At 50.0% G+C, this 20,941-nt stretch overlaps 2 protein-coding genes across 4 annotated transcripts in view; one reads left to right on the top strand and one right to left on the bottom strand.

The window, feature by feature from the left end:
• The first annotated feature begins 602 nt into the window (after positions 1 to 602).
• enpp6 (ectonucleotide pyrophosphatase/phosphodiesterase 6) lies at positions 603 to 11,617 on the top strand. Of its 2 annotated transcripts, XR_014630768.1 has the most exons (9): positions 603 to 1,156; positions 3,895 to 4,074; positions 4,415 to 4,526; positions 7,233 to 7,374; positions 8,111 to 8,290; positions 8,376 to 8,513; positions 8,631 to 8,754; positions 9,914 to 10,959; positions 11,125 to 11,617. XR_014630768.1 is itself a non-coding variant. In XM_084448877.1 (8 exons), exons 1-8 carry the CDS (start codon positions 919 to 921, stop codon positions 10,123 to 10,125), a joined length of 1,326 nt encoding a protein of 441 aa, XP_084305003.1. In that variant the 5' UTR covers positions 603 to 918; the 3' UTR covers positions 10,126 to 11,617. The 2 variants fall into 2 exon arrangements, 1 of the variants encoding a protein (XP_084305003.1); XM_084448877.1 differs by having other exon boundaries at positions 9,914 to 11,617.
• Positions 11,618 to 14,121: 2,504 nt separating this feature from the next.
• Positions 14,122 to 20,941, bottom strand: part of LOC311317759 (storkhead-box protein 2-like) — a gene marked incomplete at both ends in the record, with an annotated part of 73,422 nt that continues 66,602 nt past the window's right edge. For both annotated transcript variants that reach the window (XM_084448861.1, XM_084448862.1), the window contains 2 exons: positions 14,122 to 14,326; positions 14,683 to 17,023. In XM_084448861.1, the coding sequence (XP_084304987.1) occupies positions 14,122 to 14,326; positions 14,683 to 17,023 (2,546 nt within the window). The remainder of the gene's footprint in view (positions 14,327 to 14,682; positions 17,024 to 20,941) is intronic.

Genomic DNA, 20,941 nt, shown 5'->3' with positions numbered 1-20,941 from the left:
GCGGTCTCTGAACCAATCAGAAGGGGGAGTCCGAACCACGAGCCCCCTACGAGCCCGCACCCCGGAGTTATTAATTAGGCTCTTTACCTCCTCTGAGTCTCACACACACTGCACATTCAGTCAGTTTGAGAGGATTTAAAAGTGCTTTTCAATCTTCCTCCAAACGAATGTATAGTAACATATAACCGTTTTAACCATTCTTCCCTGGACTGACCCACTATAGGGAGCATCAGATTACCGCTAGGTGGCGCCACTCAGTTGACTGAATGCTACGTTTTGAAAGACTACGAAGCAGTTGCCCACTAATAATGAGTTACAACATCGCTGAACACACCCACTAGAATAATGGTGTGTTCGTTTGTTGTCGGAGGTGGCGAGTCGCAAGTGGCAAAATACCTACTTCCGACCTGTGTGCATTCAAGCTATATACCATTATATCACAGTTACCTAGTTATATCTATATACCATTATATCACAGTTACCTAGTTATATCTAGTGCATTCGAGCAACTGGGGTCTGAGAAACATATCCGAATTTGCGACGAGGAAGTGCGAGTTCATGAGGTGTTTTATTTAATCATTCCTAGTAGCAAGTCGCAATTTGCCACCTCCCAGTTATAAACGAACGCACCATAAGATCTATTCACTCTGAAGAGATGTGACAAGAGGTTTGGGTCAGGCTGCTACAGTTCTCAGTTCAATAACAGATGCAGGCTATGTAGCCTTATAAGTATAAGCCCCAGTAAATAAGACATTGACAGTCCGTGTCAGCGGAGCAGACTATTCTAGTTAAACATCTCTAGTGAGCACACCATAACACCGTAACCCCGCCCCCAAGTCACTAGGACCGGGCTCCAGCTGCCTCCGCAGGATCGCAGGATCGTCCATTAACTTTACAGAACCCGGAGGACGAGCCATCATGTCCGGATCGAACCCCGCGTGCACGGTTCCTGCAATCCTTCTGCTTCTCTCGGGATGCTGTCTCGCGAGCCACAAGCTCCTAGTGTTCCTGATCGACGGGTTCCGTTATGATTACATTGACGACCTGCAGAACTTGCCCGGGTTTCGCGAGATCGTGGAGAATGGAGTGAAAGTGGACTACATGACCCCAGACTTTCCCAGCCTCTCCTACCCCAACTACTACTCTCTGATGACAGGTTAGTCCCCCGCAGAACAAATGTTCACTTTCCAAAGAGGGAAGTCTACAGAAAGAGTTATTTGGGTCGATTCTCTCATCAGATGACAAAATGGTATTCCAACAGCCGATGTGTGATGGGGTGGTCGGACTAACAGACTGGCTACATATCAGGCTAACAGCTGAACAACACTGGAGAGGGGTGGAGAGAAAGATGCAGAGAGAGAGAGAGAGATGCAAACAGGTTTATAAATAAGGCCAATGATTGATGGAGCCTGGCACTGGGCTGGCCAGAGGAATGACCGGAGCAGATCTCCTTCATCAGGACTCAGCAGTCTGTACCTCCCCCTAACACACACACACACATACACACACACACACACACACACACACACACACACACACACACACACACACACACACACACACACACACACACACACAACATAAACACTAACAAACACTCCATTGTGTTACTGAGACTGTTGTGTTGCCTCGGTCAGCCAATCAGAGCCCAGAGAAAAAACATGACTGACACTAAGGGGACTGGTCAATAGCTGATCTTTGGTTGCCTGTGCTGATGTAGGGGTTGATCTTTGGTTGCCTGTGCTGATGTAGGGGTTGATCTTTGGTTGCCTGTGCTGATGTAGGGGTTGATCTTTGGTTGCCTGTGCTGATGTAGGGGTTGATCTAAGTGGCTGCCAGTGCCAACATTAATGCTTATTAGCCGTTCTGAGTGTCAGACAACAAATCTCCAAGAGACGTCTCCAAGAGAAGAAAACATCTCCAAGAGAAGTACTCTGTGTTTGTGGTATAGAGATAAAGCACTAAGACGTGACTTTCAAATGCCTGGCCCTTCACCATTCACTAATCACTGAACGGGGAGTCAGGCTCATTGGCCCAGATAGAAGCTCCTTGGCTGGAATCACCCCAGAATTAATTGCTCTTACTTGGCATCAAAGATTTGTGTTTTTCTGTCCGTCTTGGCCATTCCCCAGAGGGCAGGAGGGTAAGGGGGGTCAGAGGGCCAGGAGAGTAAGAGGGGGGTGGAGGAAGAGGGGCCACTCCACTAAGCCCCAAACACAGCAGCGTGGAGCTGATCTGCTGATAGAGAATGTTTTGCTAGAACATTCTCCTCAACAAAGCCAGGCTCAACCCTGCTGCCTCACACACATACACATACCCCTTTTGAGGCCTCCTTTCACTCCCAGCAACAGCCGGACAAGTCATGCAGAAGAGGGCAAACCAAAGCGGTGGTGGTTAGGATAGGTTAGGAGGTAAGGAGTGGCTGGAACACTCCTGTGGTTTAACACTCACCTAACCACTCCTGCCCTCTCACAACCTCTGATTGCCCCTCCCAACCACTCCTACCCTCCTAACCACTCCCAAGCTCTCCTAGCCTCCCAAACACTCTCACCCTCCTAACCTATCCTAGCCGCTCCAAGCTCTCCTAACCCCCCCCCCCCAAACACTCCCAGCCTCTTCTAACCTCTCAACCACTCCTATCCCCTCGCTACCTCACAGCCCCTCCTAATGGAGGTTATGAGAGGTTGTGAGACTTTAGGAGTGGTTGGTAGGTCTGGTATTCCAATCTCATGAGCCTTGCCTTCACATGGAGCGTAGCATAACCGTGACCGACCTGATCGATAGAAAACTATCCTCCCTTTCCCAGTCCTCCTCCATCCTTTGTTAAACCTTCCCCATGGAGAGCAGTCTAACCAGAGTCAGCTGTGGTGTTCTAGCCCCACTCTTCGCAGTGTCAGAGCCTGTAACAGCCCGCCCATCAGCTGACTTGTTGATGAATCACCAGGACCCTCCAGGGCGGTTGTGTTGCTTCCAGTCCGTGACAGGCAGTGCAGTATTTTATAGCAGCACTGAGCCTCCATAACCTCCAGTCCAGGTGCTTCTGCAGCTGTTAAAGCTGTCATAGCTAGAAGCTGCATTTGCTTGGTGAGCCGGTCCTTTCAGGAGTGAACCAATGGCTGAGTGACTCAACAGAGAGCTGTCGATTAGGGCTGGGTTAAAAAATCGATGAATCGATTCTGAATCAAATGATTCAGAATCGATTAATGAATCCCCAAATCGATCTTTTATTTAATGAATGAATGAATAAATGAAGGAATTAATAGTTCATTAATTCATTCAATGATTCATTCATTCATTCATTCATTTTGGGAAATCAGTATCAATACCCAACCCTAGTATTGATGTGTTGCATAACTTGGCAGTCATGTAATTAAGGTTACAGAAAAAAAAGAAAAAGTTTTTAGTAACACTAACCGAATCGATTCGAATCGTGATAATCAATTCTGAACCTTGTGAATCGGAATCAAATCGATTCTTGAAATTCAAATCGATACCCAGCCCTACTGTCGATGTGTGTCTGGGTGCAGCGGCCAGGAGTCCTATTGCTGTAACACAGAGAGACAGGCAGCACTCCTAGCTAGCTGTATTGTATAGCCGTAACACAAAGCCAGACAACACTGTCTTTGTGAGAGAGCAGACCATCTGATATGGAGGTGACTCTTCCAGCTGGATTCCATTACAACACTCAGCAGTCACACGACTATGGTCCTAAGTGCTGGGTGGTTGGAGGGTCACCTCCCGACCCAAGCCCAAGCTACAGTACCAGAACACGAAGGGGTTAATGCCCTTCACCAGAGAAAAACAAAACAAAATACAACATCTAAAATCAAAATCGAGACTGCAGTTTGCTTACTGTGTATGTGTGTGTGTGTGTGTGTTTGTGTGTGTGTGCAGGGCGGTACTGTGATGTGCACCAGATGACAGGGAACTACATGTGGGACGAGGCGTCTCTGAAGGAGTTCTTGATCGGCACCAACCAAGACAGCAGACTGCCCCTGTGGTGGGACGGCTCGGAGCCCCTCTGGGTCACCATGCAGAAGCTTGGCAAGAAGGTGTACATGTATTACTGGCCTGGTAGGTCTACATGTACCACTGGCCTGGCCCGGTAGGTCATCTAGCCCGGTAGGTCCTGTAGCTTGATCTACCCAACTGGAGACTAGTGGATAATGCCCCTCCAGAATTCCTGAAGACAGCAGCTCCACAGCCGTTGGCCTGTTCAGCGCTATGGTCTCTAGCTTTGAACTGGTTCTGACTGCTTGCTGTGTGGTTCTGACTGCTTGCTGTGTGGTTCTGACGGCTTGCTGTGTGGTTCTGACGGCTTGCTGTGTGGTTCTGACTGCTTGCTGCCTGGCTCTGACCTCCTGCTTTGAGTTGCCTGGTTCTGACTACCTGTTCTGTGCTGCCTGGCCACCAGGTTGCGAGGTCGAGATTCTCGGGGTGCGGTCGTCCCACTGTGAGGAGTATGTCTACAACCCCTCAGAGAAGAACCTGACAGACTCCATGGAGAACGCTCTGAACGCTTTGCGGTAAGAACCTAACACTATACGGTAAGAACCTAGAGAACACCTCAGAAATATCTCCAGACTCCGACCATCACTCTCCGACTCCACAGCAGAGACCCTCCTCCATGCCTTCGTCACCTCCCGTCTGAATTACTGTAATGGGGTCCTTCTCCGGGGTTCCAAGCAAAACCCTGGACAGGCTCCAGTACGTGCAAAACACAGCTGCCAGGGTTCTCACCCGCACCAAACGCTGGCAGCACATCACCCCCACCCTCATCCACCTTTACTGGCTCCCCATCAAATCCTGCATCACCTACAAAACCCTCCTCATCACTTACAAGTCCCTCCATGCTCTGGCACCTCAGTACCTCACTGACCTCCTCCACCCCTACACTCAGTCACGGTCCCTGCGATCCTCAGACACCGGTCAGCTCTCCATCCCCCGAACCAGACTGCGGACCTTTGGGGACAGAGCTTTCAGCGTGGCATCTCCCACCCTCTGGAACTCCCTCCCTGTAGAACTCTGCAACGCCCCAACTCTGGACTGCTTCAAGAAACTCCTTAAAACTCACATCTTTAACATGGCCTTTGACCTCTAGCTTCCGTTTCTTAAAGGAGTACTGAAGGGAAAGTCATGTTTAGCCCTGTTTTAAGGTTACTTATGATCATGTACAATGGTTCAGATCAAAAATTTGACAAAACTAGCACTTTTGAGAAAGTCTGATAATTGCTCTACCACCGTTTAGGTCATACAATGGATGTGGGTGGGCACCGTGAAAAATAATTCGAAAACTCTCGATTTCAAAGACAAGAGGCTCACCGAGGGGGTAATTGGTGTCCGTTGGTGCCAGAAAGTATGAATCCTGTAGGGTTTTAGTGATCATTTTATGAAATCCATTGACTTGTATTGACGCGACCGTTGTGGATGTGTAGATCAATCCGCAGAGGGGATTCAGGAAGCGGAACTACTTCAAGGCATTGCGCGAGATCGGAATCAGTTCAAGCGGAAGTTTACACACGCATGTGCTGCGACTAAATAGTTCTATGCTAAATATTTAAAAAAGCCTTTCCAGATGAACTAGAATCTTAATTTATGGCGAATTATATGTCAGAACGCCAACTAATACCTTGGTGAGTTTCTTGTCTTTGAAATTGAGTTTAACATGTTTTTTGGATGATTTTTCACGGTGCCCACCCACATCCATTGTATGACCAAAACGGTGGTAGAGCAATTATCAGACTTTCTCAAAAGTGCTAGTTTTGTCAACTTTTTGATCTGAACCATTGTATATGATCATAAGTAACCTTAAAACAGGGCTAAACATGATTTTCCCTTTACTACTCCTTTAATGTTGTGTGTCTCTGTCTACCATGTTTGTCTCTGTTTCTTATTGCTCCTATGTAAAGCGACCTTGGGTTTTATGAAAGGCGCTATATAAATGAAAGTTATTATTATTATTAATGCTCTACACCATGGGTGTCAAACTCTGGCCCGCGGGCCAAATTTGGCCCGCAGTGTAATTATATTTGGCCCGCGAGGCAATACCAAATGACTACTAGAGCTGGCCCGCCAGTATTATACAGCGCATTCACCGCTAATACAACAAATCCCATAATGCTCTGCTGTGGTTTTGGCGCGTCAATCAAGACAGGACCCAGAAACGCCCTCTCTTCTGTGACAGTAGTCATAGCAATCTCATACTACAACTGTAACCGTGTTACCCCTTCTTTAAAATGGCGAAAAGAAAGGCAGAAAACAGAAGCTTTCTGGACAGGTGGGAGGCAGAATATCTGTTTACATATGTAAAAGATAGACCTGTTTGCCTTGTTTGTGGAGCCAACGTGGCTATAACTAAGGAGTACAACATTAGACGACACTGAAACGAAACACCACGACAAGTACAAGGACCTGGACATGATTCATTTATTATTGTTATTTTATTTTTAAATTTAATAGCCTGTGAAAAAAGTTTATTTTGATATTTAAATCAGAAGGCTGCAAATAGAAAAGAGGCATACGATTTTTATTTAAATTTTATTTTATAAATGAATAACATTGATGTGTTTTTTATTTGAAATTCGATTTTGCATGTCTGCACTATTAAGTTATATATTGTATTGTAATAAGCGTTGCTTGTTCCATATTCAATGTTAAAGCAAAACTTGTTTGGGTCCATATTAAAATATTCATTTGTTCAATGTTGGGCCGCGACTTTGTTCAAGTTTTAAATTTTGGCCCACTGTGTATTTGAGTTTGACACCCCTGCTCTACACTAAGAACCTAGAGAATGGGGGTTTGCGCTACTGTAGTGGTCTAAGCATCGGGTTCCGGTGCAGCTGCCCACCGGGGTTTGTACCTTGCCCGGTCCTTGCCAGATCTAAATGTGGAGGGATCCCACAGGGGAGTGGCATATTGAGCCACTACTCCCAAAGAAGGCTAGTTTAATTTCAGCGTGAGGGTCTGCTGCTCTACAGCGACCCTGTCTGGTGTCGGAGTCACGGTCTTGAGAGAGTCCGGTAGCTGGCCATCTCTTCCGGATCACTGACCGCGGGGTTGTGCGACGGACACTTCACAGCAGCAACAGGGAACATTTGGACAATCAGGTGTGATTGGCTACCAAATTGGGTGAAAAAATAATAAAATCAGAAAAAACAGAACATATAAAACGCCCTGAATGGTAAGGAAAGTAAAAAAAAAACACTACAGTGCATTTGTGTTTGTTTTTCCAGAAGTGGGCGAGCTGACATGGCCGCGGTGTACTACGAAAAGATCGATGTGGAGGGACATCATTATGGGCCACTGTCCCACCAGGTGAAGACTGCCGTCAGGAAGCTGGACATGACTTTCCAGACCCTCAACCAGAAGATCAAGGTAACATCAGCCGCCTCAGCTCCTAACCTGAACCCTCAGCTCCTAACCTGAACCCTCAGCTCCTAACCTGAACCCTCAGCTCCTAACCTGAACCCTCAGCTCCTAACCTGAACCCTCAGCTCCTAACCTGAACCCTCAGCTCCTAACCTGAACCCTCAGCTCCTAACCTGAACCCTCAGCTCCTAACCTGAACCCTCAGCTCCTAACCTGAACCCTCAGCTCCTAACCTGAACCCTCAGCTCCTAACCTGAACCCTCAGCTCCTAACCTGAACCCTCAGCTCCTAACCTGAACCCTCAGATCAGAGAGAGAAACAGGGGATTGGGTCAATATTGAAACTTTAAAAAGTCAACTCAATTCAACAAAGTTGAGTTGTAGAAGATATTGTAGAAAATATTTCTACAAAGGTCACTTACTTTAGAGCAGGGGTCTCAAACTCCCAGCCCGCGGGCCATTTCCGGCCTGCCCCGCCCCTTCATCCGGCCCGGGACATGATGTCAGAAATATAATGTTATCCGGCCCACAAAATAATTTCTTGTAGTTCAATGCTGTCTGATATGCAAGAAAAAAGTCGCCGTTCTAAAGGAATATAATGTCAAGCATTATTCATTACTAAACATGGAGAACAGTGTGAGTCATAGGGAGACGTGAGCAAAAAACGAGGCACACAGCTAACGCATCAGCAGGAGCATGCTTGGGCATGCTGGTGGTGACCAGTGTTTTCTGGCATGTTCCAGGAGAAGAATATGGGTGAGGATTTGAATGTGATCATGTTCTCGGACCACGGCATGACTCAGATCCAGTGGATGGAGAAGGTGGTTGAGTTGGAGCGGTACATCAACATGACTGATGTGATCAAGATGATGGACCGCGGCCCTGTAGTCAGCCTGTGGCCCAAACCCAACAAGTTTGATGCGGTGAGCGTGTGTGTCTGCCTGTCTATCTATCTGCTAGTCTGTCTTATTGGCTGCCTGTCTGTCTGATAGCTGTTTTTGTTGTCAGATCTATGGTGCTCTGAGCGGTGTAGCAAACATCAAGGTGTACCGCAGGGAGGAGATCCCTGAGCGGTTCCACTACCGGGGAGGGAAGTTTGTCTCCTCGCTGACCCTGGTGGCCGAGCCCGGCTGGTTCATCGCTGAGGTGAGACTGTGACTGCAGCTGTGTAGATAGAACTGACTATCGGTGTTAACATGATGTAGTAAGATCCATCTCCCTGCTGTGTGTGTGTGTGTGTGCGGCGCGTGCGTGTGATTCCAGAGTAAGGCCAGACTTCCTTTCTGGCAGAATGACACCGGGGAGGCCAAGGGCTGGCAGCATGGCTGGCACGGTTACGACAACGAGTTTGTGGATATGAGGGGCTTCTTCCTAGCCCGGGGACCAGGTGAGAGCAACCAATCATTGGCAGGGAGCCGTAGGAGATGCCTCATTGGTGGAGAGGTGTGAACCAGGGTTGTTGTTTATGCCCCTACGGTGAATCATTAATCACCTCCAAAAGACACCATAGAGAAGCTGGGGTCAGAAACAAAACTGTACTTTGTCCTGCTGTACTCCTAAAAGAGGAAGATATTCAATCACAGAGGATAAATCATTATGCAGTTACCTGGTTGTTGGGGTGCAGCAGGATCCAAACTCCAGGGTCCTTCTCCAGTGTAGACATAGTGGGGTCTGTAGGTATAGTGGGGTCTGAAGGTATAGTGTAGTCTGTAGGCATAGTGGGGTCTGTAGGTATAGTGTAGTGTGTAGGCATAGTGGAGCCTGTAGGTATAGTCTGGTATGTACTGTAGGTATAGTCTGGTCTATTAGGGTCTGTAGATCTAGTCTGGTCTGGTCTGTAGGTATAGTCTGGTCTGTAGGTATAGTCTGGTCTGTAGGTATAGTGGGCTCTGTAGGTATAGTCTGGTCTGCAGGTATAGTCTGGTCTGTAGGTATAGTCTGGTCTGCAGGTATAGTGGACTCTGTAGGTATAGTCTGGTCTGCAGGTATAGTGGGCTCTGTAGGTATAGTCTGGTCTGTAGATATAGTCTGGTCTGTAGATATAGTCTGGTCTGTAGGTATAGTCTGGTCTGCAGGTATAGTCTGGTCTGTAGGTATAGTCTGGTCTGTAGGTATAGTCTGGTCTGCAGGTATAGTCTGGTCTGCAGGTATAGTCTGGTCTGCAGGTGTAGTCTGGTCTGCAGGTATAGTCTGGTCTGCAGGTATAGTCTGGTCTGCAGGTGTAGTCTGGTCTGTAGATCTAGTCTGGTCTGGTCTGTAGGTATAGTCTGGTCTGCAGATATAGTCTGGTCTGCAGGTATAGTCTGGTCTGCAGGTATAGTTTGGTCTGTAGATATAGTCTGGTCTGCAGGTATAGTTTGGTCTGTAGATATAGTCTGGTCTGCAGGTATAGTCTGGTCTGCAGGTATAGTTTGGTCTGTAGATATAGTCTGGTCTGCAGGTATAGTCTGGTCTGTAGATATAGTCTGGTCTGTAGATATAGTCTGGTCTGCAGGTGTAGTGGGCTCTGTAGATATAGTGGGGTCTAACAGAGTGTGTTCTGTCAGATTTCAAGCGCAATGTGCGTGCTGCGCCCATCCGAGCGGTGGACGTGTACCAGCTGATGTGTCGGACCCTGGGCATCCCGCCACTGCCGAACAACGGCTCGTGGTACCGCGTGGAGTACCTGCTGAGCGGAGCCAGCAACCCGGTCCGACCTGGAACCTTCTGGAGCTGGACTCTAGTTCTCCTGGGCCTGCTGCTGTCCAGACAGGTCTAGAACCCAGAACCTCCTCACTAAGGGCTGACATCCCACCTCCTGCCGTCTCTTTGGGTCGAGATCCTCCACCCGAACTGGTCAGACCAGCTGCTCCTACTCTCAACATGACAGTGAAACACATCCCACTGCTCACACGCCTTTCTTTGCAAGCCAAAAAATTGTTATAAGAACTTAAAGGGACAAACCTCACCTCCCATCAAGCTCTTCTCTGATTTACTGCTGCTGATGGATTATGAGCTCCACCAATGTGTTTATTAAGTATTTTAACTCTGACTTTCTGTAGCCTCATAAGTCCATCCGGATCTTGCAAGCTCATGTTGTTTCTCTACGCGGATCAGTCTGGCCAGGCTTGAGAGGAATCCATTCGAGCTCGGTCGCATCCAGTTTAGTTGATAACAAAAATCATTTTAATGGCGCTGCCCTTGAGGATGTTGGTGTCGATGCTGCAAAGCTTACTTAAAAGAACAGCACATACCTGTATTCAAGGCTTTTCCCAGGGAAAATGTTTGTGCTCTTCAACTGACTGCGTTCTGAAGCTCATACAATAGGTCAGTGCAATGAGTTATATTACATTAGTCATTTAGCAGATCCAAAGCGACTTACAATAATTGCATTTAACATAGGTAGTCAGTGTACTACTACTCGCCAGAACTCACAATTGCATCTCCTTTCTAAACAAGTGATTAAGCATCTAGTGCTAAAGCCAAAGTGCAAGGGCAGCAAAATAGAAATACAATAGGTACTCAAGAGGAAGGGTTGGGGTAGTACTTCTTGAAGAGGTGAGTTTTGAGCCTGCAGCGAAAGGAGGGCGGCATCCCTGCTGTCCTGATGTCAGTAGGCAGTTTGTTCCAAGGTCAAGATCAACTTTATTTATAAAGCACGTTTAAAATCAACCGAAGTTGCACCAAAGTGCTGTACAATATATAAAATAAACTAAAACAAAAAACAGAATAAAGTGCACATAATCACAGAACAATAAAAGGACAGGACACAAAACAGGACAGGGTTTGGTTCCACCAATGCGGGGCCAAACAGAGAAGACCTGTGACTGGGTCGATCCAATAGTCTGCTAATCATTTTGATGACGCCCATTGGCTATGTCTCTAGCACAGATGGTTTGCACGGCTACGTGGCCAGACCTATCCATGGAGAGAAACAGAATGTGAGCTCACAAGATCATGTTGGTCTCACAAGGCTAAACTTTCTGCGCCAATCAAATGAGACCTGTCTTCAGCCTGTTTGTGCTATGTGGCCAAGTCTGTCTGGAGGGTTGGATCAATATGATGAATATGAGTGTCTGATGATGATGATGATGGCTTTTCTTCTTTGCCCCCTCCTATTCTGTGATGTCACTTTAATGAAATGTATGAGTCATTTTCTACTGTCTTTCTATTTTAGTTTCATGCCCTTCTGACTTCCAGACAGATCAAGACATGCGTCTGTGGAGTTTGAACTAATTAGATTTGTCAATAAAAAAGATTTTGAAAGCTTTCCTCTGGCCCTGGACCATAAAGCTGATAAGGGACGGCTGGCTGTATCTCTGTTCAGGGTCCCCAGGGCCAGGACACTTCGTTCTAAGAACAGGTCATCTGGGGACTTTGGCACCAAGACAAGTATCTTATAGTCATCACATTGCCCGGGGGTGAACTCTGAGACGGACCAACAATAAACAAGGCAGAGCTGGAGGTCAGGTAGTCCTTCAGGACAGGTAGATATTAACCCTTCAGAGGGGGGAGGGTGAAGGGAACTACCAAGACTGGTTGCTTGAAGGTTGATGCCTGGAATTTGAGACATCCCCCTCTAGTGGATCTGGATATGTACAGCAGCTCCAGAATATTCCCCTAGAGTTGACTGATGCCCTTGTGTTGTAATACTGGTATTCTAGAGAGGATTTTAATGTTAGTGTCAGCTGCCTCTGACCCTGGTAGTACAGATGGACAGTAGACATGTGTAACCAAACATGTTATTTTATTATCTTAAAAAGTACAGCACCCATGGAGGGTATATCACATACACTACAACAACAGGAAACACCAGTACTACACAGGTAGGGACCCTTAGATATTATAGACATAAAAAATCCCTCTTATTGTTTACATTATTTTACTAGGCATGACAGATAAACATCATTTACAGTATGACATACCGTCACAGTTAGAAACAATGTTATTGAACTCCATTATAAATCCGCAGTGCTTAGGGAAGACATCTCATATGAAATATGTTCAATATAAACAGGCTCCTACACCCAGCAGAGACCAGGCTTCTGTCTGGGGGAGACTCCTACACTCCTAGAAGAAAAGGCGCCACCTACAACCTGTAAGTGTTGGTGGTCCCTGTGGGAGAACCCTCTGCAAAAACCCTTTGGGAACCTTTTTTTGGTTCTGGGTAGAACTATTTCATTAAGGTTTCTTTTGGGAGGGTTCTGCCACAGGGACAACCGAAGTACCTTTTGGAACCCTTTTTTCTAAGAGTATTGAACCACCAGAGAGCAGGCTTCTGTCTGTCAGTGCAAACGGGCGGAGGAGCAGGAGTGGCGTGTTCGTACCGGCCTGGCTCTACTGGCTCTGCCGTGGCGCGGCTAGTGGTACCAGTCCTACTGTAGTGGTTCTCATGGTGAAAGGTACACAACGGAGAGCTGGGCGGCGGTGAAGTCATGTACTATGAGATCATGCTATGCTGTGATTGGTCACCTAAAGGCATGTGATATGGGTACCCACCATTAGGGTGGAGGGAGAGGAGGAGCAGTGGCCTGTCCTGGAGAAGTGGTGTTGATCTGGGCTCAACTAATGGCTGCAACTCTCACCTGAGCCGCAGAGATACAACAGCCTCTAATACTGACCACCCGGACAGCCTGGTTGCTCCGGCCAACCTCTACTGGACCCCAGCACTGGAACATGGTGTGGGTGTGTGTGTGTGTGTGTGTGAGAAAGCGAGGGAGTGTGTGATGGTATGCAATAGAGTTCTTAAATTGACATTCACAGGAAAGAGGCTGATGACAGTGTACTAGTTTGAGGATGTAGCTAGTGTTTTTGCTGCTGTGGAGGTAGTTTAGAAGAGACTATGAGACGACATAGGGTTAATATGGATGTTCAGACCAGGGGCTTCTGTGTGTGTGTGTGTGTGTGTCAGGGCAGGTAAGGGGTAAAGAGGGGTGCTGGTCCAGGTACAGCCCTGCTCCAAGTCTCACTAACTGTAACTCTGCCAGCCTGTCTGTCTATCTGCCTGTCAGTCTCTCTGCCTACTTTTCTGTCTGCCTACCTGCCCATCTGTCTATCTTTCAGGCTGCCTGTCTATCTTTCAGGCTGCCTGTCTATCTTTCAGGCTGCCTGTCTATCTTTCAGGCTGCCTGTCTATCTTTCTGTCAGCCTTCTGACTGCCAACCTGTCCATCTGCCCATTCTGTCTCACAGCTGAGCTACTATACACTGTATTTACAACCTAACAGCGTCCCCCTTCAGTGAACACCTGCCTTGCTTTAGTTCTGCGGTGGTCAGTGGTCCAGCCCAGGTTCTGCTGTGGTCAGTAGTCCAGCCCAGGTTCTGCTGTGGTCAGTGGTCCAGCCCAGGTTCTGTAAAACAGTCAAAGTCTGATACCAGCAGCAACGCGGCCTTCTGGCCAGGCTGCAGTATGTCATGCCTATATAGGCCACAGAGCTGCAGTGTCGCTGCTGTACCAGTAGGGGGAACTGCAGGGACACAGCCAGACCAGGGAGGAGTGGAGCAGCCCGTGACCTGAGACTATCAGATTACCAATCTGACACCAAAACAAACAGCAGGGGGCCTGTGGGGCTGGTCAGAGGCGAGGCTGGGGGACCGGGCGGGGCTGATGGCTGACAGGAGTGGTGCTGGACGGAGTGGAGAGTCTAGAACACATGGAGCCAGTTGGGAGCTGTCCTGGTGCTGTAACAGTCCTATCCCTCCTCAGCCCCTGACCGTGGCTCACTGCCCCCGGCTCACTTCCCCCCCCTGGCACACGCCCCCCCCCCCTGCACTGGTCACACACTGGTGATGGAGGCCAGGCAGTTGGGGGGCTTCTGGAGTTTCTCGGGCTGGGAGGGGGGGGGCTCTGGGATGGTCCGGAAGGTGAAGGGGGGGCCGTTGCCCGTGGCGATGCCCAGGTGTCCAGGGCTCAGAGCCAGGTTCTGACGACGGTTGCTCTCCACAATGCTGGAGGTGTTGGACGCCAGACTCTCCCTCGTTCTGCTCAGAGGAGGGAGGAGAGGAGGGAGAGAGTGGTTAGAGTGATGCAGAGAGAGGGAGCAGCACGTTAACTCCAGGCAGCCTGGTGGGAGGAGGGAGTTAGATGAGGATGGAGGGAGTTTGGAGGGGAGGGGGGTCGAGGAGGGAGCTAGAGTTAGGATATAGGAGGGGGTGTCATATGAGCAGCTCCACATCTGCCGAATGTTATTGTGTCCAGCCGCTTAGTGACATCATCAACATAGACACAGGAAGACATGTGATTCTGATTAAGTATACTTTACCCTAGAACACACATCGTACATGAGCACACACATGCACACACAACCCTACCTGCTGACACACACACACACACTCACCGTGGAGAGTTGAAGCCGCTGTCCACTGTGACGCTGCTGCTGTCCATGCTGTCCAGGCGGGCAGAGTGGGCAGACTGCTGGCTCTGACCCGGGTCGTTCTCTTTGGGGTTGGGGAAGGTCAGGTTCCTCTCAAACCTCCGTTGCAAGTCTCTCTCCTTCTCTCTCTCCAGCAGCCACTGCATGGTGCCCCCTCCCCCCACCCCGCCTCCGCCCTCCGCAGCCTTCGCCTCTGGCCCCGACCTTTTGACGGTGGCGTCCTCCAGCTCGTCGTCGTCGGACACGTTGTAGTAGTCGAACGAGGCTTCTGCTCCGCCGGCCGGCCCGGGCTCCAGGCCTGGAGGGCCGGAGGAGGCGGGGCCAGACAGCGTCCCGGGGGGGTCGAAGCCCTCTTGGCCGTCCAGCACCTCTGCCGAGGACAGAACGGGGGTCTTCCTCAGAGTGCCAGGCTTGGAGGAGTAGCCGGCCTCGCCGTAGCCCCCCGGCAGCGCGTTGGGCGGGGGCTTGAACAGTGTGTCTTTGCTGAAGATCTCTTTCCTCTTGTCCATGCTGCCGGAGCCGGAGCTGTGGTGGGGGGGCGCACGGCCGTTAGGGAGGGGCTCTGCTCCCGGGCCGGCCAGCCCCCCCAGACCACCGCTCTGACCCTTACCCTCCTCCTTGTACTCCGGAGGGTGTGGCGTCTGCCTGTCGGCCCCCACCACCAGCTTCACCCCCCCCAGGCCGTCATGGCCAGGCTTACCCAGGGTGCCTAGCGGGCTGGGCGCGGTCAGCACGGCCTCGCTGGAAGCAGAACAATGGAAGTAGTCGTCGTGGGAGGCGCTGGCGGAGGAGGCGGGCGGTTTGGGGGAGTAGGTCTTCATCTCGCCGTACGCCGGGAGGCTGTCCCGGCTCTTATTCTTCTCCAGGCTCCGCCCTCCATCGTCATTGGCCAGCTTGGCGGCGGGGGGCGTCGCCCGGGCGTAGTGGGCGGTCTGAGCAGAGGCGCGCAGCGTGCCGTCGTCCGTGTAGTAGCGACTCCGGTCCTCCAGGGTGCGCTCGTAGTAGTCAGGCGGGCCCATCATCCCCGCCCCCAGCGGGCCTTTAGAGTTGTCCATGGAGCGCGAGCGTTCCTTGGCCTTGTTGTCCGCGCGCTCCGTACGAGACTTCCTCTCCTGCGTGTGGGAGTGGCTCCGGTGAACCTTGGAGTGGGAGGGGCCGTGGGAGGGCTCTGGGAAGGGCATCTCCGTCCGCCGCTTGGCTAGTTCCCCTGAGACGTCCCACTCGGGCGTGACGGGCAGGTGGGCGGAGTCCAGGATGTTGGGGTTGCTGTGTGCCAGGTGGTGGCGCTGCCGGCTGCGCTCCATGGAGAAGGCGTGCTCCCTCGGCGAGCGCGCCAGCGAGGAGCTGTACTGGCGGTAGTCCCGGTCGGCCAGGTCCAAGTTGGAGCCCTCGGAGGGCTCTCCCCGCGAGGCGCGCGTCTTGCTGTGGGAGCGCGAGGGCTTGGCCTGCGGCTTCCTGTGTCCGCGGCTGCGCCGGCTGCGGGCGCTGTGCTGGGCGGAGCTGGCCTTGCTCCTCTGGGCTCGCTCCTCCTCCAGCCGCTTCATGACGGCCGTGTGGCGGGCCACATTCTCCACCGTCAGGTCCGGGTTGATGCGGCGGATGATCTCCATCTCCACGTCGCGCGGCACGGCGCTGGGCGCGTCCTCGTCCCTCAGGGGCCACTCCTCCGGGGGGAACTGGGCGGAGAAGGTGGCCAGCTGCTTGGTCTTGTCCTTCTTGAAGCTCAGCCGGAACAGCTTGAGGCCGAACTTCCTAGCCTGCTTGGCGTCGCCGCCGCCGCCGCCTTCGCGGTGATCGCGGTGCTTGGTGAGAGTGTCGCTCTTGAAGGGGAAGCTGAGCGTGCTGCGGCTCTTCTCTGTGGCGGGCGCCGGGGCCGGGGGCTGGGAGGGGGGGGAGTGAGGGGAGTGAGGGGGGTAGGCCTCGCGGTGGTCCTTGGGGGAGCGTCTCTGCAGAGTGGTGTGGTGGCTGGGGGGGTCGTCACGGTAGCTGTTATAGGAGTCTCCGTGGTTCTTGGGGTGTGGCCTGTCTCTGGCCCCTCCCGAGGTGGAGGGGGTGATGGTGCCCGACAGCGGCGATGTACACTGAGTCTGTTGTTGCTGCTGCTGCTGCTGTTGCTGTGTCTGGCGCTCGGCGCCCCTCTCGTCTAGGTGGTACCACTTGCTGCTGGTCCTGATGAGAGAGGGCGTGATGAAGTAGGTTTGCGGCGTCACAATAAAGTACCCCTCTGCCGTTGGATAGATCTTCCTCTCACGGACCAGCATGCTCAGCGTGTGATGCAGCACCTCCGCCGTGGGGGTGGGAACACCTGAGGAGAGACAGAGACCAGAATATTACAGACCAGAAAATTACACACCAGAACATTAGAGACCAGGGGCTGTATTCAAGTTTCCCCTCAAATGCCGTTCACAAAGCTGCTTAGACCAACTACAAAGGAATGGGAGGAACTCTTTAGCTTAGAGAAAGGGCGGGGTTAACCTCATTGCTAGACGTGACAATGTGCGTCATGGACGTGCTTGTGTCGAGAAATAAGCTACTATAGCCTTTATAGGGTAACATGCTACTCTAATTATTGTGGGAAGTAGAAATGGACTGAAATGGAGTTTAAACAATTTAGGCTAGTTGCAATTGTAGGCCTTTTCAAACTTACATTGTCACATTCTATTAAAGACTTTTTAATAAAAGATTGTACGTCTCCTCTTTTCTTTCGTGACACAAAACAATTATCAACACAATGTGTCGATAATAATACAATAGCCTACTTTGTACGGTCCATATTATTGTCATGAGTAAAATGAAGCATTTTTCCATAGCATGCTCAGTTGCGTTAATAGTCAAGAGGAAATTAAATAATGTTCCATGACTATCTGCAGACTGGAGAGTGCCTAGATTGTGTCATATGTGCCGACTGCTGTGAAAGTCCCAAATCATCACCACTGCACTACTATTGTCCCTGTAGCCAAATAGCGCAACTAGTTGCCACTTCATCTCTGGTGTTATGGGTTTGCTTTGGTTTATTGAACAGCATACATCCCCTCACTGGCTCCACAATATAGAAAATATCGTCCCAGTCGTGACAGCATCACATGCCGCAACTGTTCCCCTTGCCTTAGGACTTCTTTCAGCCTATCGAAAAGTCTCTCCACCACTTCAAAATTGTCCTGTAATCCAGGTGATTTTTTTCTCTCTCACAAAAGCATGAAACTTGGCACATTTGTACAGTGTGGGGCCCTTAACATCTTTAGATATGTACAGTAGCCATCGCAAAAACGCCTTGTGGCAGCTGTGGCGGCCATTTTACTTTCTGCCATTGCCAAATAGTGTATTTTGCATCATATCTCCTGAACCAAACCTGATAACACAGAATAGGTGATGTAAAGGACCAGAGACCAAAAGACAATATCAGTCTGACAGAGAGAGACCAGCCAGAGAGACAACATCAGTTAGACTGTGCTGAGGTTCAGAAAGGTAAGTCCAGGACAGTAGTGCATTAGTAGTAGAGCAGTAGTTAAATTGTAGTAGAGCAGTAGTTAAGTTGTAGTAGAGCAGTAGTAAAGTTGTAGTAGAGCAGTAGTAAAGTGCTAGTTGAGTAGAACAGAGGTAGAGAGGTAGAGCAGTAGTACAAAAGTAGAGCAGTAATACAGTAGTAAAGTAGTAGTTCACAAGTAGTACAGTAGTAGAGCAGTAGTACAGTAGTAGAGCAGTAGTACAGTAGTAGAGCAGTAGTACAGAAGTAATGCAGTAGTACAGAAGTAATGCAGTAGTACAGTAGTAATGCAGTAGTACAGTAGTAGAGCAGTAGTACAGTAGTAATGCAGTAGTACAGTAGTAGAGCAGTAGTACAGAAGTAGAGCAGTAGTACAGTAGTAGAGCAGTAGTACAGAAGTAGAGCAGTAGTACAGAAGTAGAGCAGTAGTACAGAAGTAATGCAGTAGTACAGAAGTAATGCAGTAGTACAGAAGTAATGCAGTAGTACAGAAGTAATGCAGTAGTACAGTAGTAGAGCAGTAGGGAGAACATGCAAACTCGGACTGAAAGGCCTGGGTGACCTTCATGCTGTCAGGCGACAGTCCAAGGAAATGTGCCACCGTGCCACATGTGAGTGATTTTGGGGTCGCTAACGCTGAACAGATCGCTAACGCCGTCCGTCCCTGACGAAGACAGACAGGAGCACTTGGTCCCCAGGCGCAGCCCATGCACGCTGCCTACTGTCTGCTCCTGGCTGCCCTTGGGGGAAGGACGGCGGAGGGGTGAAGAGCAGGAGAAGCATTCAGAGACCCTGATGCATGTCTGTGTGTGTGTTCCCTGTGTCGCCCATTACTACACGCGTTTGAGTGCACTTGTCCGTGCCGCATGACCAATAAAGAACTCTTCTTCTTCAGTAGTAGAGCAGTAGTACTATAGTATATCAGTACTAAAGCAATGGAGTATTAGTTAAGTTGTTGTGGAGCGGTAGTAGAGCCGTAGTACAATACTAAGAATAGTATATCAGTCGTAGAGCAATGGAGCAGTAGTGAAGTTGTTGTTAACGTGATCTTGCATTGTTATGTAAAGGCACCACAGGATTCCCATTTGAGTTGGTTTATTCTGATAATAGACAAACAGTGTGATCACTAAACTGATGAAATGATAATACTAGAAATAAGATGTTGGCATTGAATGTGAAGCAGGAAGTGCTCTGGACAGAAGAGGAAAACAAAACAACGCAGCCCATTTAAACAGGCGTTATTTTGATAAACTGACCACATATTGGGAATTTACAAGTTTTAGTAGCAGAGTAGTAGTACAGCAGCACTGGTAGTGCTAGAGCAGTAGTGATGTACGTTAGCAGAGCAGTAGTGGAGCAGTAGAGCAGTAGCGGAGCAGTAGAGCAGTAGTGATGTACGTTAGCAGAGCAGTAGTGATGTACATTAGCAGAGCAGTAGTGGAGCAGCAGAGCAGTAGTGGAGCAGCAGAGCAGTAGTGGAGCAGTAGAGCAGTAGTGGAGCAGTAGAGCAGTAGTGGAGCAGTAGAGCAGTAGTGGAGCAGTAGAGCAGTAGAAGAAAAGTAGTAGTGGCAGAAGGGCAGTAGATTTCTACAAGAGGACCCAGGTCAGGTCGCTAGCTGGCTCAGTCTGACAGCTCATACACCAACCGACGGGTCCCAGGGGCCAGAACCATGGCTGTCTTGACAACACAGCGTCATGCTCATGAATCCTGACCCGGGGCCTCAGGACTGGGAGGATCTCCTCTTGGTCTAATGGTCAACAGTGTGGTAGACCTCTGCTTAAGCTGTCTGCTGCCTGTGGCTTTGACGGGGAGACAGGATCAATGCTGCAGCACACACACGCACGCGTGCACACACACACACGTGCACACGCACGCACATGCTCCCTCTACCCCTCCCTGCCAGTCAGTATTGGTGGTATTACTGAGTGTTACATCATGGTGCCCTCTCAGCCTGGCCAGCGTGATGCAATTCTGACTGCCAGACTCAAATACACGCACACTACACCACACTACACCACACACACACACACACACACACACCACACACACATTAAAACCAGCTGCTCACACTAGTATACACTATAACGTTACACTATATACATACGTTACACTGATTCTGATACTACTGCACTAGTCTGTCCACACTTCCCTTCTGCAGGAGGCACCCTCCTCAACCCAGAACAGATGAACCTCCCTCACCAGAGGCAGCGGAAGATACCATCTGTATTGGTCACTCATTCTCACACACACTCACGAACACACACACACGCACACACGCATGCACGCACGCACGCACGCACGCATGCACGCACACATGCACGCACACACACACACACAGGTAGACAGACACACACCTACACACACTCATAGACAGAATGCCACACTCATTAGAATCTATGGATATACTTACAGATCGGCGGGCAGACAGATATCATTCTAAATGTGTGTGTGTGTGTGTGTGCCTGACTGCTGGGGCTTGCCTGGCATTACATCATACGGTGTAGTAGCCGTGCAGACATGACGCAAGTGGCCTCGACTCCTGTGAAGACGAGAGGGAAGCCCTGCTTGTCCGTCTGGGTCGGGTTGTCTGTCTGTTTGTCTGCTTGCCTGCCTGATGTCCATGTGTTGGGGGGGGGTGGGCAGAGGTGGGGGGTTCTGGCGTCCGTCTGGGGGCCTGGGTCTGGAGTGAAGGTGTCTGCTCAGCATGAAACTGAGGAGGGGACCTGATTGGACTGTCA

Source organism: Borostomias antarcticus (assembly GCF_949987555.1).
Source record: "Borostomias antarcticus genome assembly, chromosome: 14".
Classification (NCBI taxonomy): Eukaryota; Metazoa; Chordata; class Actinopteri; order Stomiiformes; family Stomiidae; genus Borostomias; species Borostomias antarcticus.
The sequence above is the reverse complement of the archived record's forward strand: the minus strand, read 5'-3'. Positions and strand labels throughout refer to the sequence as shown.